General features: G+C 35.7%; 2 protein-coding genes across 3 annotated transcripts; one reads left to right on the top strand and one right to left on the bottom strand.

Moving 5' to 3' along the window:
* The first annotated feature begins 5,048 nt into the window (after positions 1–5,048).
* Positions 5,049–20,862, top strand: NUDT12 (nudix hydrolase 12). Of its 2 annotated transcripts, none has more exons than XM_080804386.1 (7): positions 5,049–5,153; positions 7,782–7,993; positions 8,544–9,133; positions 12,286–12,453; positions 15,215–15,328; positions 17,910–18,109; positions 19,078–20,862. In XM_080804386.1, the coding sequence occupies exons 2-7, from the start codon at positions 7,788–7,790 to the stop codon at positions 19,186–19,188; spliced, it is 1,389 nt and encodes a 462-aa protein (XP_080660512.1). In that variant the 5' UTR covers positions 5,049–5,153; positions 7,782–7,787; the 3' UTR covers positions 19,189–20,862. The 2 variants fall into 2 exon arrangements, with proteins under 2 accessions (XP_080660512.1, XP_080660513.1); XM_080804387.1 differs by having other exon boundaries at positions 5,061–5,153; positions 7,786–7,993.
* On the bottom strand, positions 14,288–15,183 carry LOC308342599 (aldo-keto reductase family 1 member B1-like; the record flags this gene model as incomplete). The annotated part of the gene is made up of 2 exons (XM_080803203.1): positions 14,288–15,117; positions 15,152–15,183. 2 exons carry the CDS (start codon positions 15,181–15,183, stop codon positions 14,646–14,648), a joined length of 504 nt encoding a protein of 167 aa, XP_080659329.1. The 3' UTR covers positions 14,288–14,645.
* Positions 20,863–23,987: the final 3,125 nt, after the last annotated feature.

Consider the following 23,987-nt stretch of genomic DNA (forward strand, 5'->3'; position numbering starts at 1 on the left):
TGGTTAAGCATCTGACTCTTGGTTTCACCTCAGGTCATGATCTCAGGGTCCTGAGATCAAGTCCTGTGTGGGGCTCCATGCTTAGTGTGGAGTCTGCTTAAGACTCTCTCTCTCCTTCCCCCTCCTCCCCTCCCCCCTGCACTCTCACTCCCTCTCAAATAAATGAATTAGTCTTAAAAAAAAAAAAAAGGGAAGAAAATCTAAGAGAAGAATATTTTTACAGGAGGAAAAGCTTGTCCAAAGTCCAAAGCAAACTTGGTATATTCAAGAATGTAGTATATTTGTATGATGTATGTAAATCAGAAACACCCCAACTATAGTTATATGTGAAATTATCTTACATCAAGGATCTTATGTGAAGATACTTTTAAGGAATTCACCTCTATATTATCAAGTTTAAAGCATGGTTCCCATCATACTTCATCACTCTCAACTGCCAACTTTATTAAGTGCCTTAGATAGGAAAGAAAAGCAGCTATTATCATATTCAATTTCTAAAAATCAGACACTCTTCAATTAAAAAAAAACAATATATTAGAGAATAAAGCAAAACTACGTAAAGTGTTAATACAAAAATTTGAGGGGCACCTGGGTGGCTCAGTTGGTTAAGTGTCTGCCTTTGGCTCAGGTCATGATCCCAGGGTTCTGGGATCAAGCCCCACATTGGGCTCCCTGCTCAGTGGGTAGCCTGCTTCTCTCTTTCCCTCTGCCTGCCACTCCCCGTGCTTGTGTACTCTTTCCCTCTTTCTCTCTCTGTCAAATAAATAAATAAAATCTTTAAAAAAAATACAAAAATTTGAAAGCAATGTGTGAATAAGAATAAGATATATCTCCAGAGAGTATAAGGCTAAATTACCAAATAAAATTATCTACATAAACTTTTATTTCTGTATTATCTATAAACTAAAGTTTCTGTCTGGTTGAGGGAAAAATAACTAGATGGATTTTCACTAAATTTTCTGGATACACTTGGCATATTTCTGTCTTAAGAAACAGTCTATGTGTTACACACAACATTCATTTGCAGGGCACACAAAAAAGGTAGAGACTAACTTTCCAGAGCAGCTAAAACTAAAAGTACAACAAAAGGTCCATGAAATCTTAAAGGGCTGGTAATAGTGAGGGATAGGCCATTTTGTAAAACAATGTTATAAATGGACAGGAAGAAATTCATGGTTTCAAATTTGAATTACAAATTATTCAACTCAAAGACAATCAATCCAAATTCCATGCACTGGTTTGCAATACCATTAATTCTCATATACACAACAGAATATAGTGTGTCCCAGAATGAGTAGTAATAGGGATCTATTTATATAGTAATGGTTAATGATTCTCCCAAACTTTCCAGTGGAGGCTAACTACTGTACAACAGAGATTCTGAACTAAAAAGAGGAAAAAAAGATTGTTTTAATTTAGTTTTTCCCAGAAGCAAATCCTGGGACAAAGATTCACATGCAATTGCTCATATAGGAGAAAAAAATGGTAGGGAAAGAAGGAAGTGAGCCTGGTAAGGAAAGGCAAGCATAAAGGGTTGGTTATTATTAATCATATATCCACTGTGGATTAAAACCAACCAACCAACCAACAAAAAACCCACTAATTCCACTTGGGATATCTGGCAACCAGTCTATAGCAGTCTAGCCGGTGTGTGAAAGACACAGTTATTTTATATATTCATTCATGTCAGCCTTTAGCTAGGGCTACTTCCAGGCAGTATTAATCATCTGGCATTGCAGAGCAGAAAGACAAAGTGGGCCCTGGTGACAAGAAAGAGCCCTCAGACAAAGGAATACAGTGGCTGGCAATTGGGATAAGAGCCAGCATACACTGAAGTGGCAAGAGCAAGGGGATACCAATGGTAAACTAACAATCGTGTGGACAGAAATAATCTAGAAGACCCAATAAGAGAGGGACTTGAGTTGGACTTTGAGAAATGGATTGGATTTGGTTAAAGGAAAGCATTTAAGTTAGGAAAAGTGGCATGAGCAAAAGGTCTGAGGTAAGAAATCATAAGAGGTATCCTAGGTCAGTTATAAGTCAGTTTGCCTGGATCATGGATATAATTAGATAGGAGATTCTTGGGGAAATAGGGCAAAAAATATATGTTGGGTCCATATTAAGAAAGGTAGAAATGTTGGCTAAACAGTTTAAACTTTTTCTTCTTGATATTAGGGAACTTTTAAGTTTCCAAGCAGGAAATTAATAAAATGAAAACATTACTTTATGGCATTAATGGCCATGTTGGCACTACTCTTGTCTTTGGAATGTAAACTTCTATTGGCTAGGATCTGTATCTGTTCAATTTCCCTAGGGGAGGATTACATGCAGAGAACCATTCAGTAACCTATTAACAATGAGCACCCCAAATGCAAAGAACTGTGGTATCTAAATGCCATTTCTAATGTTCCTTGAAGAAATTCCGGATTCCAGATCTGTGCAGAATATTCACAAGATGACTTTAAAACATTTTGTTATGCCAGAAAGGAAGCTGTCAAACACTACAGTAGCCTGGTCAAAAGTACAAAGGAGCCCACTTAGGGTTCCAACTGGCCAAAGAAACAATTTGAACATCAAAATAATAAATATTACAGAAATATGTTTTTTAAAAGATTTTATTTGTTTATTTTACAGACAGAGATCACAAGTAGGCAGTGAGGCAGGCAGAGAGAGAAATATGTTTTAAATAATATCTTCAATGACTAGAAATATATCAAAAATTTTAACATCTATGAGTTCATAAAAATATTTAAGAACTTGAAGGATATTAGGGAACTAACTCATTATTCCTAAAACTAGAAAATAAAGGAAAATTGTACACTTATCCTAATTTTCCTATGTAAACTGTACTTAATGAGGTAAAGCTCTTTACTACAAAAAATAATTTCTCTTAATAAATGTAATATGGTCAAATTAGAATATCATCATTTTGCAACTTCTAAAGAAATAATGGAACTAGACAATAATCATTAATGGCTGCTAAAACTATTAGCTGAAAAGTGATGGGAAAATTCAGGTTAACAATATTTAGACCCAAAAAGCAATTGCAACATGACACAGACAACCAGACAGTGGAAGCCTCTTAATGTAAAATAATGGGAAGCAAATAATACCTATGAATTCTTTCTGCCCATTGGAAAAAAATGTTTTTTAATCTAAATAACCTGTAGATTTAACTACCAGTTCAGGGGCACCTGGGTGGCTCAGTGGGTTAAAGCCTCTGCCTTCAGTTCAGGTCATGATCCCAGGGTCCTGGGATCAAGCCCCACACTGGGCTCTCTCCTCAGCCGGGAGCCTGCTCCCCCCCCCCCCCACTTTCTCTCGACCTGCCTCTCCGCCTACTTGTGATTGCTGTCCATCAAATAAATAAATAAAATCTGTCAAAAAAAAAAATACTTACCAGTTTATAAGAAATAAGGCAAAAAGACACATAGGAATACAATTTATAAAATTCAGAATATGGGACACTCTACAAAGCAGATAATCATTATTCTTAAATAAATCACAAGAAAAAAATTATAGAAGAAACTATAGATCAAAAAACATCAACTGTAACGTGGAAACTTTGTTTAGAACTGATTTAAGCAAATCAAGTGTAAAATATATTTTAAGAAATTTGAGACAATTATATTTGATATTTAATGAGTCTTCCATATTACAGAATTATTATAAAAATTTTAGTTGTACTAACAATAATATAGTTTTGTTCTTTTTAAGAGCCATTTTACATTTTAGATATATATATTCATAATTCCAAAAAGTTTACCCTTAAATATTTATCAACAAAATAATATGGTGCCTGGTATTTACTTCACAAGAATCCAAAAAACTGGCATGGCTATATGTTTGTAATTGTTTATGCTAGATGATTAATATATGAGTGCTCCTTATACTAATCTATTAAATATATGTTTGAAGACAAAAGTTTGGGTATTTCAAGTGAGTTACCAAAACTTTGTACTTCTGATCTCCTGTCTGATCCTTGCTATCATTAGAGACTAAGGACAACTACTCACAGAAAGAAGCATAGGGCAAAGCTTTAAAAAGCAGTAATGATGGGGTGCCTGGAAGGCTCAGTCAGAAAATCGAGCAACTTTTGATCTTGGGGTAATGAGTTCAAGCCCTACACTGGGTGTAGAGATTATTAAAAAATAAATGAACAAACTTAAAAAAATAAAAAATAAATACATAGTAAAAATTTTAAAAGGCAGTAATGAAAGCACAATGCCAAGGAGTATACATAACTTCACTGTGAGAAGAAAAAGCTTCCACTGTCTCAAATTCATTCAGGAAGCAATGGTCAGCCTTAGCCAATTCAACTTGCTGATTGCCAAGGTGGCAGTTTGTAAAGAAAAAAAAAACCCTGGTCTAGGAGACTATCTAAACAGCTAGCTTTGCAAGCTCGGACTCACGTAACTTTAGGTTTTCGAATTTGAAAACACAATAAGTGAAATAACAGCATGAATGATAATTGCGTTGTGAGTACTAACTCTAAATTCTAAACTTCATAAGAGCTTTAAACGCATTATCCTCTTTTAACCGCATAACCCAAGGAGGTGTTGTGGGCACATAATATATACTTTTTAAAGGACGATTAAATGAAGTAGGCAACAATACATGGTACCATTTTGCACATAACGAGTTTAGGTTCAGAGGTGCACACTGTTTTAAGGTCACGCATTGGAGTAAGCTGGTCCAGCCAATATTCCAGGTGGAAGAATGCTTTGAACATGCATGACACTGCATCAGACCATACAAGAGAGGAGGTTAGGGGACTGGGTGTGAAACACTGGAAAACTTAAAAACCTCTTCCACAGACCTACAGCTTTCCGTCGGCCGCACCACACTTCATAGGTCTCCGGAAGACCGGGAAAGAAAACCAGCCTTTCACTCACCCCCAAGAAGCTGGACCTCACAGCCTGGACCTCCCGCCGAGGCTCCCGAGCGCCTTCGCCCCCCCCCCCCAAGCCCCTCCCCTTCACGGATCGCGCACAATTTGTGACCGTGAAACTACATTACCCATAAAACCGTTCGAGAACAGCGAACCTCCGCCGGAAGTCAGGAAGGCTGAATCCGGCGCCGGGAAGAGTGAGAGTGGGGTTTTCCCGGCGTTGCGGCTATATCCTGCCTTCCTCTACTCTGGTCACCTTTGGGTTAGTAGCAGCAATGAGTAGTTAGTCGGCCCCGGTGCCCTCCTTGGGGTGGGTGACCAATTCTCAGTACCTTTTGATCTCAGCGCTGTTGGCCTGGCCATGCTGGGTTGTTTGGCGCAGCCTCGGGATGCGGTGAGGGTGCAGGCGCGGGAGCTATGGGCTGGTAGCCCGGCTTCACAGAGAGGGCAGGGGATGCAGCCGGTAGGCTGCTGTGGCCTTTGCAAGCCCAGTCTCTGAGGTGGGGGAAACGAAGTGCTGCTTCCACTGTATATTCCCGTTTAAAAGGAGTCTCACAGGAGTGACAAGAAAGTAAACTAAAGGCATTTAAATGTTGGCAGAGACCTTGTGTAGGTGGCGCTTGACCTGTTAAATGGCCACCTTGAATGCTGAAGGCCGTGGAATTGGTTAAATTGTCATTGACTTCACTGACAGATCTGTATTTGAACTCTGCCCTGTCTCTTTAACCATGTGACCTTGAGCGAGTCGTGGGCCCTCGGTACTTATCGGTAAAAGTGGGTGTGGTTTGGTTAAACGGCCTCTCAGAACGGTTTATGTTCTTTTTGGAAAGCAAGGACGTCATTTGGCTAAGTGAATCACCTCATCCTCCCTTCAAATTCTCTTACCTTGCGGAAAACCTGTCAGTGAGAAATGAAAAAAATAAATCCAGCAGTAGAGCTGATTGCAGATTCTGTGTGATTCTCTGGAATGAGAAATGGTTGTTTCTAGGTGGCTATGCTGCCACCAAAAAAAAAAAAAAAAAAAAAAGCTAAGGGAGAAAGTATACATTTTTCACTGCCTTTCTCCTGAGAATATTGTAGTCATAAGTGCACTGGAGGTAGTGAATGGTACTTTGTTTCTGGAGGACAGTTTTGCAGTCTGCCCTGTGGAGTGTCCTGTGGGGAGGGTGTAGAAATGACTATGACCTCAGAATATGAGACAGTAAAATATTGCTTAAAGTAAACCTAGCTGAAGAACCTGTGTGGTGTTTCTTGCAAAATCAATTTAGGGGAAAGGCAACTTGAAAGGGACACTATACATGAGTCAGTATACAGCAATGATTCCAAATGAAGTCCTGAAAAGTTGTAGCTTTTGTTACTTATAATATTTGTAAAGCATTTAGAAATCTCAGTGTGAACAGAATAGCTAAGTAAATTCTACAGTAAAGAAATAGTTTTCTCATATAAAAGCCACTCCACTAATTTAAATTATAAACACATTTTCACCATTCCTGTGAGTAGTTTTTTTAGCCTTTTATTTTAATCCCAGTATAGTTAAGTGTTAAATTAGTTTCAGGTGTACAATATTGTGATTCAGCAATTCTAATTGCTGTTGCGTGCTCATCCTGAGTATACTCTAATCCCCATCACCTATTTGACCTGTCCCCCCACCGACCTCCCCTTTGTGTAGTTAAATTTTACCTTTTTATAAGTAGCGAGAAGATAAAAACAGGAAAAATAAATAATCTTTTCAGCCCATTTTTCCTTAAATTTTGTTCATACTCCCTCGACTATAAAACTGATCAACCAAATTGCAGTGTGGGAACGCTAGTGACAACAGCACTCAAAATATATGGACTATAACCTTTTCTTTTTAGCCTGAATATCTTATTGCTTAGAATGATAGAAACTAGTTAGAATCCAAATCAATTCTTAAATAGCATTTCACTAAACAAAAATTCATACCTTGCAAAAAATATTTTGTTCTCATAGAGAACTTAAGCTTGAACCATTTCCACAAAGAATAGCTCAGTTTGTGCCCTACCAGTTTCAGTCCACGTTGAGATGAAATTTATTAAGAGGTATGAAACATATTTTCTATATTTTTTCTTACTGAAACAGCAAATAACAATGCAAAGTTAATGGTTTAAAAAGCTTCTTTGATTCAAATTTTGACAGTGACCAAATGAACAGGGTTCAATAATAGATCCAAAATATATTGTTATCCGATTTATGACAAAGATGATAACTGCAGTGCAATGGGACAAATGGTAAAGAGTGGTGCCAAGTCATATGGATTATCCACTGGGATAAAAATGTATCTAGCCCCTACTTCACACTATGAACAAAAATCAATCCCAGATGGATTATAGAATTAATTGTGCACAGGAAAGCAATAAATTGTTTTCATGTGAAACTTAACTCAGGTTTTGAATAATCAGCTGTAGGATAATAATTTTCCTAAGGGAAGGCACCTGTTTCTGGTACTATAGAATCTAAGAGAATACTAGTCATCATCTGCTAAAAAAACCTGTTTCGACTTCTGCTTTAACTCCCCTCATTCCTCTGATCTATATTGAAATCCCTCCGGAATACTTCAGCTCCTCCTCCTCTTTATAATGTTTGTTACCTGACACTCCTTCTCAAGGATATGCCCCCTTATCTTTATTACCAAAGTTCTTTATACATTGTTATACATCCCATGATGAATTATATTTAAAATTTAAATTATATTTAAGACGATTTTGAAATGTATGCTGTGATGACAATTGAGCACTAATTACCTTTTGAAGAGTATGTAACTTTAAAAATCATAACTGTCCTAATTACATCTGTATGTAGATAATGTTCCACTATTGAACATATAGCAATTGAAAATGAGGATTTTTTTTTCTATTTTCCTGTTTTTAAGGAAGAAATGTCTTCTATAAAAAGAAACCCAAAGCAAGAAATAATTTCCCAGTTTCACTATTCAGCAGCAGAAGGAGATATTGCCAGGTTAACAGTAATCCTCAGTCATTCTCCATCTCTTCTCAATGAAACGTCTGAAAATGGCTGGACTGCTTTAATGTATGCTGCAAGAAATGGGCACCCAGATGTTGTCCAATTTCTACTTGAGAAAGGGTAAACATTTTAGGGACTACTACTTGAAGGGCTCTGGTTTAATTTCTGGGTTACATACTTCCTTTTAACTTTTTCTTGTAGCCATATTTATACCATTGGGCTTGTAAATAACTCATTGACCAGTTTTATTATATAAAAACACAGCATAGTATCTAACTAAAAGCTTTTAACTTCATTTGTTGAGAGAGAAATCCTTCATACTTAATATCAAATCAAATTTATGAGTTAGTCTAATCCTCTACTCCCCAATAGAAAATGTAGATCTACCCACTATGACTATGAAGAACCCCTCATAAAATTTTGATTTCTTCTTATAACATATAAAACTCACTGTTTTTATTTTATAATTCCCCAGAAATACTAAATATCTACTATCTCTAACTTTTCATCATTTATTATTTCTTTTAACCGTCCCATTAGTAAATTATGTCCTAAAAGAAAAAAATCTACATAATAATCATTAGTGGGGCTATCATGTGCATCTGGAAACATTTTATTGTAATAAATATTAAAGAAAATGTTTATTTCCTATTTTTCTTTCCATCTGTAGGTGTGACAGATCCATTGTCAATAAATCAAGGCAGACTGCACTGGATATTGCTAAATTTTGGGGTTATAAGCATATAGCTAATTTACTAGCTAATGCTAAAGGTGGGATGAAGCCTTGGTTCCTAACTAATGAAGTGGAAGATTGTGAAAATTATTTTAGCAGAACACTATTAGACCGAAAAAGTGAAAAAAGAAATAATTCTGACTGGCTACTAGCTAAAGAAAGCCATCCAGCCACAGTTTATATCCTTTTCTCAGACTTAAATCCCTTGGTTACTCTAGGTGGCAATAAAGAAAGTTTCCAACAGCCAGAAGTCAGGCTTTGTCAGCTGAACTACACAGATATAAAAAATTATTTGGGTCAGCGTGAAAAGATCACCTTGATTTTTCTTGGAGTAGAACTTGAAATGAAAAAAGAATCATTTAATTATGCTGGAGAAGTCCCAAGAGAAGAAGAAGATGGGTTGGTTGCCTGGTTTGCTCTAGGTATAGATCCTGTTGCTGCCGAAGAATTTAAGCAAAGACATGAAAATTGTTATTTTCTTCATCCTCCAATGCCAGCTCTTCTGCAATTGAAAGAAAAAGAAGCTGGTAAGAAGTGTATATGGTTTACCTATTGGTAATAATTACTTGTTGGTAATAATCTGGGTTTTGGAACTGGGTTGGAGTTATACATATCTCCATTTTCTAGGAGGCATGCTTTTTTCAGTAAGCGATGAAATTAGGCTATCTTCATTAGAACTTTCCTAAATTTCTCATTCTAGGAAACTACTCTCCTGAGGAGTTACAGCAGTTTTAATCAGCCAAAATTACTTTCCCCAGAATTAATCCTAATGCATGCTAGTGTTATTTGATTCTTCAGTGAATAATTATTGAGCACTTGCTATATACACTAAGCATGATGGCAAAGACTTTGATTATTTTGTTTTCTGTTGCTGGGTATGCTAGTTCATGTGGGGCCTTATATGCCATGGTTTTATTCTAAATTCCATTTAAATGTTGTAACCTGACCTATGGTTTAAAAAAAAACAAAAACAAAAACAAAACCCCTCACTCTGCCTGCTTTGTAGATCATGATTTGTAGGTAATTAAGTGTGAAGTCAGAAGTCTTATTAAGAGGGGATTGGCGATTACAGTAGTTTAAGTAAGAGGTTGCAGTGGATTGGTTTGATGGAGAGAAAGGGAGAGTTTGAGATGTTCTGGAGGTAGAACTGATCAGGCTTGATCAGTCAGTAGAGGCTATTATAAGTGAGAGAGAGATGATAGTACCCTGGACCACAGCCTGAATTAAGGTATAGATAAAGAAAGGGGGTTATGTTCAAGGTATATTCAAGGGTTATGTTCAAGGTATATTTTAGAGAGAAAATTATCAGCATTTGCTGATGGATTGGGTATGGGGTATATGATGATGAAAGAAAAGATCAAGAATGATGGCTAGGTTTGAGACTTTAGTAATTTGATGTATAGTGATACTATTTCTTGATTAATATAGGGTGACAGGTTGAGCAAGGGAAGCAGGACAGTCTTAAAGTAAATAAAGCAAGATTTTAGTTTTGGGCGTGTTCAGTTTTAGAGAAGGATATTGGAATCTGGAACAGAGAGGTGAGGTGTGAAGTGGACATACCCATGTGGGAGTCATCAACGTAAAGGTGAAAGAGAGCCTCAGAATCATACCTGAATCCCCCTAAACTTTGAGGTCAGGTAGAAAGAGAGGAGCCATCAAAGGTATTATTGACAATGTGGCCATAAGGTACGAGGGAAACAGGAGAATGTGCTCATGGAAATCAAGAGAGCAGAGTATTTCAAGGAGGAAGTGGTCAAATATATCGAATGCTGTAAGACTGACCAAAAAAAAAAATTTTTTTTAAGGATCTTTCATTTTGGTAATAGAAAGCTGTTGATAAATTTGACAAGAGGTATATCGGCGAAGTGGAAAGAATATAAGCTAAATAAAGGTAGACTGAAAAGTTAGTGGAAGGTAAGGAAAGGGCCACTTGTCAATGTCCACCTTCCCTTAGGAGATGTGTGGTGGGTCCTTTCAGAGACCACTTAGATGATCTCATCCCAAAGTCTGGATTGGTATGTTTTAGTCTCCACATCTATGGAGAAAACATTGCACTTTTTAAAGAAAATATCTTTTCTCAGGGCACTTGGGTGCTCAGTCATTCAGTGGCCGCCTTCAGCTCAGGTCATGATCCTAGAGTCCTGGGATCGAGCCCCTGCATCAGGCTCCCTGCTCAGTGGGGAATCTGCTTCTCCCTCTGCCCCTCCCCACCACTCGTGCTCTCATTCTCTCTCAAAAATAAATAAAATATTTTTTAAAAAAGAAAATATCTTTTCTTTGTAGCTATATAATTTTAGGATCAAAAGGGTCCCTCTCTTCCTCTCTGTCTTTTTACTAGCAAGAAAACTGAGGCCCTTTTATTCACTTGCTGTGTAAACTTCCACAGTTAACCTCTTTGTGCCTCAGTTTCCTCCTCTAGAAAAAGAGGATAATAATACCTACATCATAGGATTGATCTAAACATTAAGTAAAATGAGGTAACCTGTTGAGCTATGTAAGTATTTTTATTCATTTCACATAAAATATATTTGTATTATTTGTCATTCGTATTATCCATCCATACCCCACTATCCTCTGTATCAGATAGGCCAATAGAAATATAACTGTTTTGTTCTTCATAAATAAATAAATGATACATATAAAGATCTTTCTATGATGCTTCACACATAGTTGGTACTCAATAAATATTAGCATTTCTTATTGAAACAATATTGAAATAATGTAAGTAGCACAAATTACATATTACAAGATGACATAGTAAGGAAATATTTACTGTTGCCTATGGTTCATTGAATTTCAGTATTAATTTGTTTTTATGCATGGTTTATTTTGTTTTTCCCAGTTTAAAACATTGTTATTGTTGTTTATGGTCATTTTGCCTTTTTTTCAAAAATCCTTAACCCAAATAATGTGTTTTAGTGAGAGCAAGTGTCAGGCAAATGCAAATATAAAATTTCTACTTTTATTGTTTCAATTATAACATTTCTAATCAGGCCATATTCTTTTTTGAAGTACCAGGGTAAGGCTATAGCCAAAGTATATATATTTTTATATATGTATATATAAGATTTATTCTAGTAGGCATTTTTTTCATGAACAAAGTTAACCATGAATGTTATAAATGAAGTATTTTTTTTTAAATATTCTGTGCAATTTCCAGTTGTAAACGGATGTGTGTCATGGTGACATGGACCAGTACTAGTTTAGGGACCCAGGAAAGGAGAATTCCTGTAGTTTCCTGTTAATATGTTCTTTATAGTCCAAGTCTAAATTAGGAAGTGTTTACATAGTGTATTTTTATAAGAGTCACTATTATAAAATCGATATTTGTAAGATCACTAGAATACACTAGAATCTTGTGTATCTAAAATTTAAAAATCACCAATTGTAAAAGCCTGACCTAATATAGTATATAAGATAGGTGTGCTAACATCTATCTTATATGAGAGTTATATCTTATTAGTTCAAATTAAAGTTAAATCAGATTTTCATCTGTCATCTATTGGATTAAATATTTTACTTCAAAAGAAATATACATCATAAAAATAATATGAAAATTCTTGATCACGTAGCTATTCAGAAAATATAGTGTATGCCTTGACTTATGAACATTTTACTTTGATATTAATTTGTTTACAGTTTATCACAGAAATAAAACTTTTTTATGCTTCTCTTAAAGGGGTTGTAGCCCAAGCAAGATCTGTTCTTGCCTGGCACAGTCGATACAAGTTCTGCCCAACCTGTGGAAGTGCAACTAAAATTGAAGAAGGTGGCTACAAAAGAGTATGCTTAAAAGAAGACTGCCCTAGCCTCCATGGTGTTCACAATACATCATATCCAAGAGTTGGTAAGCCTTTTCTTTTACAGTAAAATTTCAGACATCTGGAATCTTAGGGAATAAGACATTCTGGGAAGACAAGATTTTGAGTTGTTGAGGGGTTCACCTTTTTTTTTTTTTTTAAAGATTTTATTTATTTATTTGACAGAGAGATCACAAGTAGGCAGAGAGGCAGGCAGAGAGAGAGGAGGAAGCAGGCCCTCCGCCGAGCAGAGAGCCCGATGTGGGGCTTGATCTGAGGATCCTGGGATCATGACCTGAGCCGAAGGCAGAGGCTTTAACCCACTGAGCCACCCAGGTGTCCCAAGGGTTCACCTTTTTATTAAAACCACATTTAATATAACTTGAGACTATAAGTATTAAAGTATTAAATAGTTTCATGGCTTTTAAATAAGGGACATTGTACATAATTAGCCTTTTATTCTTTTAAGATTTTATATATTTGTCAGAGAGAGCGCACAAGCAGGGAGGGTGGCAAAATAGGGAGAAGCAAGCTCCCCGCTGAGGAAGGAGCCTGATGCAGGGCTCTATCCCAGGACCCTGGGATCATGACCTGAGCCAAAGGCCGAAACTTAACCTTACTGAGCCACCCAGGCATCCCTAATTAGCCATTTCTTAAATTCTTTTTTTTTTTTTCTCATTTTATTTATTTGACAGAGAGAAATCACAACTAGGCAGAGAGGCAGGCAGAGAGAGAGGAGGAAGCAGGCTCCCTGCGGAGCAGTTAGCCTGATGCGGGGCTCGATCTCAGGACCCTGAGATCATGACCTGAGCCGAAGGCAGAGGCTTTAACCCACTGAGCCACCCAGGTGCCCCCCTAATTAGCCATTTCTTAACTCTGAGTTAATCAAAGTGAATTTGATGTGTTAAAATACATGATTTCAAAAGTCTACCAATCTGGATCTGCTTAGTGCAGAGACCAAAAAAAATAAAATAAAATAAAATAAATAAAAATAAAAAACAACAATTCAGTGCCTGTTCAGGACATCACCAAAGCAGTACAGCCTGGAGCTCACTGGTGTTGCCTACCTATACCTTCTCTCCTCCTTCTAATTGCTGCTTTGGAGCCTTCTGTAGGTTTGGAAATCTGAGAACCTCGTCCTTTAAAACTTGTGAAAAAATAATAATAAACTGATCAATACCTGAGGAAGTCTCCTGAGAGTAAAATGCATGACTTTGTGACACCTGGTTTCACAGCTCAGGAGCCTTTTACGTTTGATTCCTGTTTTCAGTCATGATCTAGCAAAGAGAATTCACTGCATTAATGACTTCTGGGAAATAAACTCTAAGTTAAATTTTATATTTTTAATGGCTTAAACTTAGTCATAGAGCCACTTTAGCTTTTTAAAAAAATTGTTCAAGATTGGGATGGAAGGGAGAGGAAAATTCACACTTACTATGGTAAAATTTGTATTTTCTTCATGCCATATAATACCTACTCTTGGAATGTCTGGGTGGCCCAGTCATTAGGCATCTGCCTTCAGCTCAGGTCATGATCCTGCAGTCCTGGGATTGAGTCCTGCATAGGGCTTAAGAAACCTGTTTCTCCTCTGCCTGCTGCTCCCCCTACTTGTGCTCTCTCTCTCTCTTTCAAATAAATAAATAAATTCTTTTAAAAAAGTGTCTACTCTAACATTTTTATAATTAAAATATATGCCTAGCATACAGTAAGTATATAATAAATTGTTGCTATTAAGAAGACGACAAAATTGATCTTTCTTTACGTATAATATGCAGTTTCCCTGAAATACTCTGTCATGAGGCAGAAAGAAACAATCTCATAATTAGAAAAGAGTCTTGTTCTTATAAGGGCTATACCTTTTTTTTTTTTTTTTTTCACAAAAGAACTTTTTATTTGAGGCAGGAAGTCTGGATGAAAGGGTTACAACAGTTCCCAGCAGCTGAAATCCAGTTGTTAGTGGCACTATTTCAACTTCGTAGATTCAACTTAGTCAAGAAAGAGTACTAAGGTCCTACTTTCCCAGCTGGACAGGAAGAAGGGCAAAGAGAACTGGAAGAAGTTTCTAATCTACTGATACTGCTCTTCAGACCCGACACCAAGCGGGCCAAGCCCTCACTGGCCTGGCCGGAGGTCACTGACCCACCAGGAAAGGCAGAGGCCACACTACACTACATACAGGGAAAGTGACCCAGGGAACACAGCGGCAGGTCACCTGGAGGGGGAAGAGGCACCAGGAGCTTCAAAACTCTGTGTTGAAGGGATAGTCCTTGTGGGAGGCACAGCTCACCAAGGCGCACACGCGCCAGTTCCGGTTGTAGCTGAGCAAGGTGGTCATATCCACGCTGCTCAGTTCAAAGTCAAAGACCTGAAAGTTCTCAGCAATGCGTTCGGGTGTCACGGACTTGGGGATCACCACCAAATTCCTCTGAATGGGGAACCGGATCAGAACCTGCGCTGTGGTTTTATTGTGCTTGGCCGCGATAGCTTTGATCCTGGGATCCTCCAACAGGGAAGGGTCCTCAGGCTTGGCCCAAGGCCTGTCAGGAGAGCCGAGGGGACTGTAGGCCGTCACCACAATGCCCTTGGACTGGCAGTACTGGATTAACTTCTCCTGAGTGAGGTACGGGTGGCACTCGATCTGGTTAACAGCCGGCTTGTATTTTAAGCCAGGTTTGTTTAAGATCTTCTCAACTTGGAGATGAGGGCTATACCTTTTTATTATACTATTTGACAATGACTTTATACAATGAGTCTAAAGTATTTTTCCTATCATTCATTCATTCATCTGATTTTTTTTTTTTAAAACAGATCCAGTAGTAATCATGCAAGTTATCCATCCAGATGGGACCAAATGTCTTTTAGGCAGGCAGAAAAGATTTCCCCCAGGCATGTTTACTTGTCTTGCTGGATTTATTGAACCTGGTAAGCCTTTACTTAATAATTTTAATAGTAATCTTCCTTTAACTTAAAATTTCCAAGTAAAAATTTTAGGTGGCGTTTGACAAATTATCATGCTATGAAATTGGGTATTTTAAAATATTTCCTGTGTATTTTGAGTGCTGTAATATTTTTTACTAGAATAACTTTGTCCGTTTTAAGAATTCAGCATTTCGTCTTTCATATATTGCTATTACCAAAGTATCTGCATGACTTACATCTCACTTCCTTCTTTACTAGACCCAACTATGTCACCTTATCAAAGAGGCCTTCCCAAATAGCCCCAAATACATTAGTTAGCATCGTACTCTGCATTCACAGTTCTGTCATCCTGCCTGACTTTTCCCTATAGCGCTCATTACCACCTGACATGGTGTGTATGTATGTATGTATTTATGTATGTATGATTGTATTTATGTATGTGAGATTGTATCTCTACATTTATTATATGATGTATGTATGATGTATCTATTTATCTATCTACTCTTCTCTTCTCTTCTTATACCAGAATGTAAGTTGTGTAAGGGCTGGGACTTTATTTCATTCATCATTATAGCCCACACCCTTAGAGCACTGCCTTATATGTAGTAGGAGCTCAATAAATATCTGTGGAATAAATGCTAATTAATATATATGTTTAATCTTAACTTCTAGTATTAATCTGCACTGATAATAATAGTAGTAAACATACTTTGTACACACTGTCTTTTGAAGGCTTCCCAGATATTGAATCATATGATCCCCATACAGCCTTATAAAGTAGGTACTTACTACAGCAGTTTTACAGATAGGGCACTATGGTACAGGGGCTGAATCACTTGCCCAAGATCAAACAGCTAATCAGTGATAGGGCAGGAATACAAACCTGAGCAATTTGTCAGAGTCCATGCTCTTAATCACTATGCTGTCTCTAATAACTCTAGGCCCTTTTTTTTTTTAACTGCTGTATACCATTTTATTTATAAATAGTCTTCAATTCACCCATCTGCTGTCAGACAGTTAGTTTATATCTGTTTCTGCTATCGCAAACAACACTGCAAAGAATATTCTTATACTGCTCCTTGTGCACATTTGCAAGAGTTATCGAGGGTATATACTTGAGAGTAGAATTGTTGGCTCGTAGGATATGAGCATCCTAACCTTTCATAGACATTGCCAAGTTGCTCTCTGAAGTGTTCCTACCAATTTATGGTCTAAAAGCACATGAAATGTTCTATTATTCCACATCTTCACCAAGTTAGGATTTTCATACTTTATAATGTCCTAATCTGATAGGTATGAAATAGTCTCATTATAGTTTTCATTTCCCTACTGATGGAGCATCTTTTTCAAGTGTGTTTTAGGCATCTGATTTTCATTTTCTCTGAATTTTACATGTTTATATTCTTTGCCTAATTTTGTTTTGGTTGTTTATCCTTCTTTTCTCATTTCAGGTGTTTTGTAGTATGTATTCTTTAGCTATGATCTAGCAGATATCTTAACGCTAGTCTATGACTTACCTTTCCACAATATTTTTTTGGTGAACATGAGTTGATTTTAATACAGAAATATAGCATGTATTTGAAATAAAAAGTTACATTTAAATATCAAAATATTCCTAAACTTTCAGATAAACTTAGAAACCATTCTCTTTATTCTATTTCTCAATTCCAACAAATCAGAATTAAAAAGCACATTTTGGGGCACATGAGTGGCTCAGAGGGTTAAGCCTCTGCCTTCGACTCGGGTCATGATCTCAGGGTCCTGGGCTCGAGCCCCACCTCGGGCTCTCTGCTTGACAGGGAGCCTGGTTCCCCCCCCCTCTCTGCCTGCCTTTCCACCTACTTGTGATCTTTCTCTCTGTGTCATATAAATATATAAATATCATATTTATATGATTTATATGATATTTATATATTTTATATAATATATGCTTATATATTATATATGTCATATAAATAAAAATAAATATATATATTTATATATATAAATAAAAATAAATTTTTTTTTAAAAAGTACATTTCTAGGCACTACTTTATCATTACTGAGTCAATAGTCATCTAGAAGAAAAAAAATCATTTAGAAAGAAAAAATACTGTTTCTTATATGGTTTTTAAACTTTTAGTGTTAATGTAATTTTCAACTCTTTTCGAGAAAGTTATCTGCAGTAATTTTTTAACAACATAAAACAATTTCAAAATTTTAGGAAAAAGCTAGCCATTTATAAAAATCTTGGAATGATAATTTGTAACTGTTTAGTGATAATGTAAATGAGATAATATATAAAATGTTTGCATGGTTTTCAGCTAATAGCAGGTGCTGGATAATTGTAGATGTTACCATTTTTACACTGTAACCAAAAAATCTGGACCTTCAGGAAAAATTTTGGGGCATTTTGATTATGTATGTGGTCATATACTTTAAGAAATAATTTTTTTTTAATTCCAGTCTAGTTTTAGGCTTCTGCTTTCTCATGCTTTGAATTGGGTTTCTGTCCAAAGTGATTTCCAAATGTTTGAACCATTCGGAGCACAAAATGTCCAAGGCATGTTCATCAGCTACTTGTTCTTTTGCCCCATTTTATTAGGAGAGACAATAGAAGATGCTGTTCGGAGAGAAGTAGAAGAGGAGAGTGGAGTCAAAGTTGGCCATGTTCAGTATGTCTCTTGTCAGCCATGGCCAATGCCCTCCTCCTTAATGATTGGTTGCTTAGCTGTGGCAGTGTCTACAGAAATTAAAGTTGACAAGAATGAAATAGAGGATGCCCGCTGGTTCACTAGAGAACAGGTAAAGTTCAATTTAATTTCCTTCTTCTATTGATTGTTCTCTGACTGTATCAGTTTGGGCATGCAGCAAGGATACATGTTTTCACCAAGTTGACTGAATGGGTATAGCCCACCCATCATGCATGGATTACAATGTAATTGATGTGTCCTATATCAACTCATTCTGTGAGGTTCTTTTAGTTAATGATTCTGTGCCATTTTCTAATTTCAAGTGCCATTCCTTCGGATTAATGATGCTTTTCAATGGACTTAAAATAGGTAAACATTATTTCAAATATGAGAAACAGGAAGATTATTCTGAGATATTTTGTATTTTAGTTTACAGCATTAAAACAAGTAGTTCTCAAAAAATATCAGTAAAAATGGCTTAAAATTTTTGAAAAGTTCTTGTTCTTTTTAAAATGTGCTTAAGGACACAAATAACAAAACTATATACCAAAGATATATTCACAAATACTTTTTAAAACATCTTCCTTCGGTAGTATAATGAAAGATAAATTACTTGTCTGTGTTTTGCTTAACCCAAAGTATTTGTAGAGAAAACAGATGGATGCACTATTAGTAATGAAGAGTGAAATCATTTCTGCTTTGCCTAAACAAAATTTATTTTATGTTCAACTTCACAAAGGACAAATTAAATGTTTTTTGGAATGTTATAAAAGGGAACCTGTTGGAAAGTTGATTTCACTTTGAAAATAAGTGTGGAGCATGTACTTTTCTTTTTCATGTCCTTATTTTCATAAGGGAATATGCTCTTCTGGAATATTTTTACAAATTGATTCATTAACTCATTGAATCAACTAAAAGTACTTTACTAAATTTTGCGTGTTGAACATGGATGTTGTCACTTTGTACTGTTGTTACTCACTGTAAAATAATCACATTTTAGTTAAATTGCATAAGCATAGAAGTAGTATTTAAGTATGACAGTGTTGAAATCCTAATACATTTTATTGTGGTGTATTTTAGGTTGTGGATGTTCTGACCAAAGGGAAGCAGCAGGCATTCTTTGTGCCTCCAAGCCGAGCTATTGCCCATCAGTTAATCAAACACTGGATTGGAATGAACCCCAATCTCTAAATCAAATAACTAGATTTTGAGTATTAATTGATTTCTAATAACTTATTCCTCAAGTGAGATTAGAAATATTTAGTGCTTTTTGGAATGTCACAACACAGTATTGGGTTTCAGAAATATTTTCAACACATACTTTCCATCTTAACCATAGAATCTGCCTCAGATTTTGTTAAATCCAAGTCAGCCTCTCCAAATATTTTTTTGGTTGTGCTCCACAACCAAAATATGGTTTTGTGGGGCAAAACCATATTTCTATTAAGAAAAATCATGTTATAAAGATGGATACTCTAAAATGTAAACAAACCTAAATTCCAGTGCCTCTTTAAAGCATTAGACCACTCACTAAAGTTCTATTCTTGAGAAATAATTTTAATGAATTTTAAGCTTCATTTCCAGTCATTGTATTACCATAAAGGTTCTTTCAACCGTCAGTAGCTGATTTTTGTTCACTTCCCACAGTATTCCACTTTTTTTCCTGGTTTCACTGTTCTAGCGGTGGTGCTGTTATAGTGCTGCCATGTGTCTGTTTTGATCAGTGTTAAGAATTTTCTACTTTAACAACTCTGCTAGTGATCAGAATACCATGCCTTCATGAAAGGAGAGTTTAAGTGAGAGCATACCATTATGTATGGGACCTCCCCCTTAAACCTAATATCAATTAATATGTATAGTTATCTATTACACTCAAAGTTGTTTTTAAGACAAATCAAAATTCTCTGCTTTCTCTGCTTTCTCACTGAAATCAAGTGTATTTGAAGAATTCTCCTCAAAGATCAGATGTTTAATATTTCCCAGATAGAATTACATATTCAATAAAAACACTGGCTTTATGTCATTTTGTGATAAGGGATTTATCTGTATTAGCAAAAATTATGTAATCATTACTAATTATATTTACTAAACTCAAATGCAACATTTTGATTTTGGCCTTATTTCAACACATTCTAAGAAGCCTTTATAAAATAAGTATATCTTAGAACTGAATCAGCAAGATTCAGAGAAAAGTAAATTATAGTAATTTGCAATTTCACAACATAGAACTGTCATATTTTATACGGCTATTTTGAAATTGTTTTAGAAGCTAGTCTATAAATGTATAAGTTTACATAATTTGGCTCTTTAATATTTTATGTTAGAACTGGAAGAGACCATAAGGATAATATATGTAGATCAGTGACCTTTTATAGATAAGGAAAAAGAAATCCTGAAAGGTGAATTTAATTAATTTAATCCATTAAAGTTGAATCAATTAATTAATCGATGAAAGTTACACAATTACAACTTACCATTGTTCATACAATTAATTGTAATTATAGTTAAATAGCTTAATTTTAACAATCTGTCCTATATAGCCTAGTGTAGCCCTCTTCCTCTAATAGGAAGTAGAAACTACTATTAAAATTATGGGTAAAGTTAAGAAATTAAATGACAAGAAGGAATGATAAGAAGAAATTAGGAATAAATAAGGAATAAAAAAAAATTTAATTTACCAATACTGTTAATTAAAATTTTAGAAACTAAAATCATTTAATTTAAATATAATTTTCTTAGATTAAGAACTTTACTAATGAACAATGATTTTCTTAGTAACAGATGAAAGTTTATTGGGATCAGGACTTTGGACAAAATTGACTTACATTGGACATTAACATACATAATAAAATTTGAACTACATAAGTACATAGAAAACTATGTGCCTTGATTCTAATGAAGTGTGATAGCTTAAGGTTCAGTTTTACTCCAAATTTACTTAGAGATTCTAAGATTACATCATAAAGTTCCAGGTTTCCATGTTCGGGTAGCAAAGTAAAATATAAAATATCAACAAAATATAGTTATAAATTTAGTTTTGGTTATTTAATCCTATACTCAGGGAAAATCAGTAAGTAAATTATTGTTATTAATAATCATTCTTGGGGCGCCTGGGTGGCTCAGTGGGTTAAAGCCTCTGCCTTTGGCTCAGGTCATGATCCCAGGGTCCTAGGATCGAGCCCCGCGTCGGGCTCTCTGCTCAGCAGGGAGCCTGCTTCCACCTCTCTCTCTATTTGCCTGCCTCTCTGCCTACTTGTGATCTCTGTCTGTCAAATAAATAAATAAAATCTTAAAAAAAAAAAAATCATTCTTAACATTGCTAACCTCTGAGAGGTGAATAACGGCATGTAAGTAAAAGGAATAGCAAAGAAATTTTAGAGGTTCAAGTGCCATGAATGTATTCTAATGGAAATGAAGGTAACAATTTATTAAAATATTTATCCATTTATTCTGTTTTGTGTGGTATGTATTTTTTAATATGTTTTGGTTAATGTCTTCTGAAAAATGAAAAAAGCCAAATTTTAGTCATCCTCCCTTGTTTAATGATGTGTAAACAAAAAGTATAAAAGCCCTTTTAAAAGTGGTCCTATCTGGAAAACTTAAATCTTTAAGTCATATGTGTATACATACACACATACAAACTTACATGTAGACATTTGCATATACAGTCAATAATTTTTCATCATCAGATTTGAAGTTATATGACTAATATCTATTTTTATTACTTGTCTCAAATTACCAATCTCTGCATTTTGAATTTTCCACTGTTTACTGTTCATGGAAGGGCTAAAAGAATTAAAAGCACACATATTTCATTTAGTTGGAAAAATTATTAAGTAACTCTTTCAGAGATCAGGTTAGAGATTTGGATGAAGACAAAAGAATGGAACAACAAAGGGTGAGACCATGAGGTGGAAGGAGAGAGTATGTTTGTTAATAAGCCAAATAAACCCAATTAAATCTCATATGAAAGTAGACAGCTAGTTCTAGAACTGTGTCGCTAATGTGTATATAGCAAAATAATAGGTGAAAATGTTCTGTAAAACAAATCCATTAATTATTTAGAGGAAAATTTCCACAACACAAATTTTATTAAAGATGAGAACCAACTATTAGGTTCTGAATATATACATACATATATATACATGTATATATATGTGTATGTACATACAAACATATATACATATGTGTGTGTGTGTGTGTATTCAAGCAAGGTAGGAGTAATGGCTGTTGAAATTTATGTATGTGTTGTGGCAAAAGGCACAGTTTTTTCTAGTAGAAAAATATCTAGGACAAAGTAATCCAAAGTGCAAAATCAGAAGTATCTGTCTATACATGTAAAAGAGCTAGGTCTTGAGGCAAACCAGAAGTCCTTGCAGCAAATGGGTTGAAAAAGGGGGCAAGAGAGTTTGACTTCAGTGCTGGTGGAGGGTGCTCAATCAGGGGTTCACATGCTAGGGAGCTTTGACATAGAGGCAGATGAAAGGTAGGGGCAGATGTAATACACAGAGGGTATATTTTAAGGAGAGAAGGATAATGTCACCAGAACCTGCGTCTTCAAAAAGCCTTACCAGTCAGAAGAGAAATGGAAAGGAGTTTCTTTGTGAAAATCAACTCAATGCTGGAAATGATTCCCCCCGCTACACTATGCTTTGTCCTTTTTCTTCCCAGGACACTCAGGTAGAATTCAGAACAGCTTCTGTAAGAGCAAGCGCAGTTTATTATCATCTACAATAGATTTTCAAATGGTTCATTTTATTTGCCCAAAGTAGAATTGTCAAAAGGAAAGTTATTCAAGTAATAAAGATGGCATAGGAAAAATGGGTAATCAGAAGCCTGAGTTCTTTTATTATTTGGGAAACATTTTTTCAACTATAAAAAGAACATTTGGTTATGTTAATTGGGCTAACAGGCAAATTCTTCATCCTGTTTTTACTGAAGGATATCTACATATAATTGTACTTATTGGTGGAAATAGCACTTTCAACTTTAATCTTTCAGTGCTGTGTTTCTCTTTTATTGCACGCATACAACACCATAGCATTGGACAATGGGTATTTCTTTTCACAATTCCCATTGTAATGATGCTGTACAGAATAGTCGGGGCAGCTGTGAAGTTTTAAAACCGATTTTAAGTTTAAAAAGAAGACTTTCTGCTAATGGAAACTTTTTTCTTTCTAACTAGAAGTCTGATAAGAGACAGACAAAATACAGCATAAGGAGCAAAAAAAAATATATCCAGGCTTTCCAGTCTTAGGCTCATGGAAACTCTACCAGACCAACTCTTTGTCTCACCCCTGATGGATTCAGAACATTCTAACCACTTAAGTTGTGAGGTGGTTTCATTTTTAGTGATGTAAAAGTTCCACCCAGAAGCAGAAATTGAAAATAGTACTTGTATCTATTTTAGAACAGCCAGTGTAAATGGACAGATGATGTTGTCTGAAGTGGTCGTTTGCTTTTTTCGGTTTGGTTTGGTTTGGTTTTTTTACTTTTCATCCTGTCCATTTTACTGTACCCTGAAATTGTAGTCTATTGGAGCAGTGTGATGTTTTGAACACCTCAGTAGAGTACCTTATAAATATTTATACTGCTTTCAGGTAGCAGTGAGCTGAAGTTATCTCTATCAGTGGAGCTAAAAACAATTTAAAATGCCATTTATCCAATGGCTTTGCTGCTAAGAGTTATTTTGCTGGATTTACTTGTGTTTATGAAACAAGTTTGAGTACTCTAATGCCAGTTTGGAGGATTTGGAACTCCAAATAACATGCACAAATTCAAACCTCAGAGGCTGCCTTGGTCCTGACCATAATCTGCTCTGCATTGTAGTGAGCTCTTTACTGGGAATGTAGCCATGAGTGGTAAGCCAGCAGGAACTCTGTGTGTTCTGGGAGGCACTGTCAAGGATGAAAAGAAAATAGGCACGTATCAGTGTGGACCTCAAAGTTTCATTGCTGTACAGATGTCTAATAATAATTAGTTCAGAAAAA

The sequence above is a fragment of the Martes martes genome (genome assembly GCF_963455335.1).
Source record: "Martes martes genome assembly, chromosome: 5".
Lineage (NCBI taxonomy): Eukaryota > Metazoa > Chordata > Mammalia > Carnivora > Mustelidae > Martes > Martes martes.

Excerpts from the sequence above, each read along its gene's own strand:
- NUDT12 (XM_080804386.1), top strand. The coding sequence starts at position 7,788 with ATGTCTTCTATAAAAAGAAACCCAAAGCAAGAAATAATTTCCCAGTTT. Across the intron at positions 7,994-8,543 it reads CAATTTCTACTTGAGAAAGG|GTGTGACAGATCCATTGTCA; the intron begins GTAAACATTTTA and ends TTCCATCTGTAG. Across the intron at positions 12,454-15,214 it reads TACATCATATCCAAGAGTTG|ATCCAGTAGTAATCATGCAA; the intron begins GTAAGCCTTTTC and ends TTTTTAAAACAG.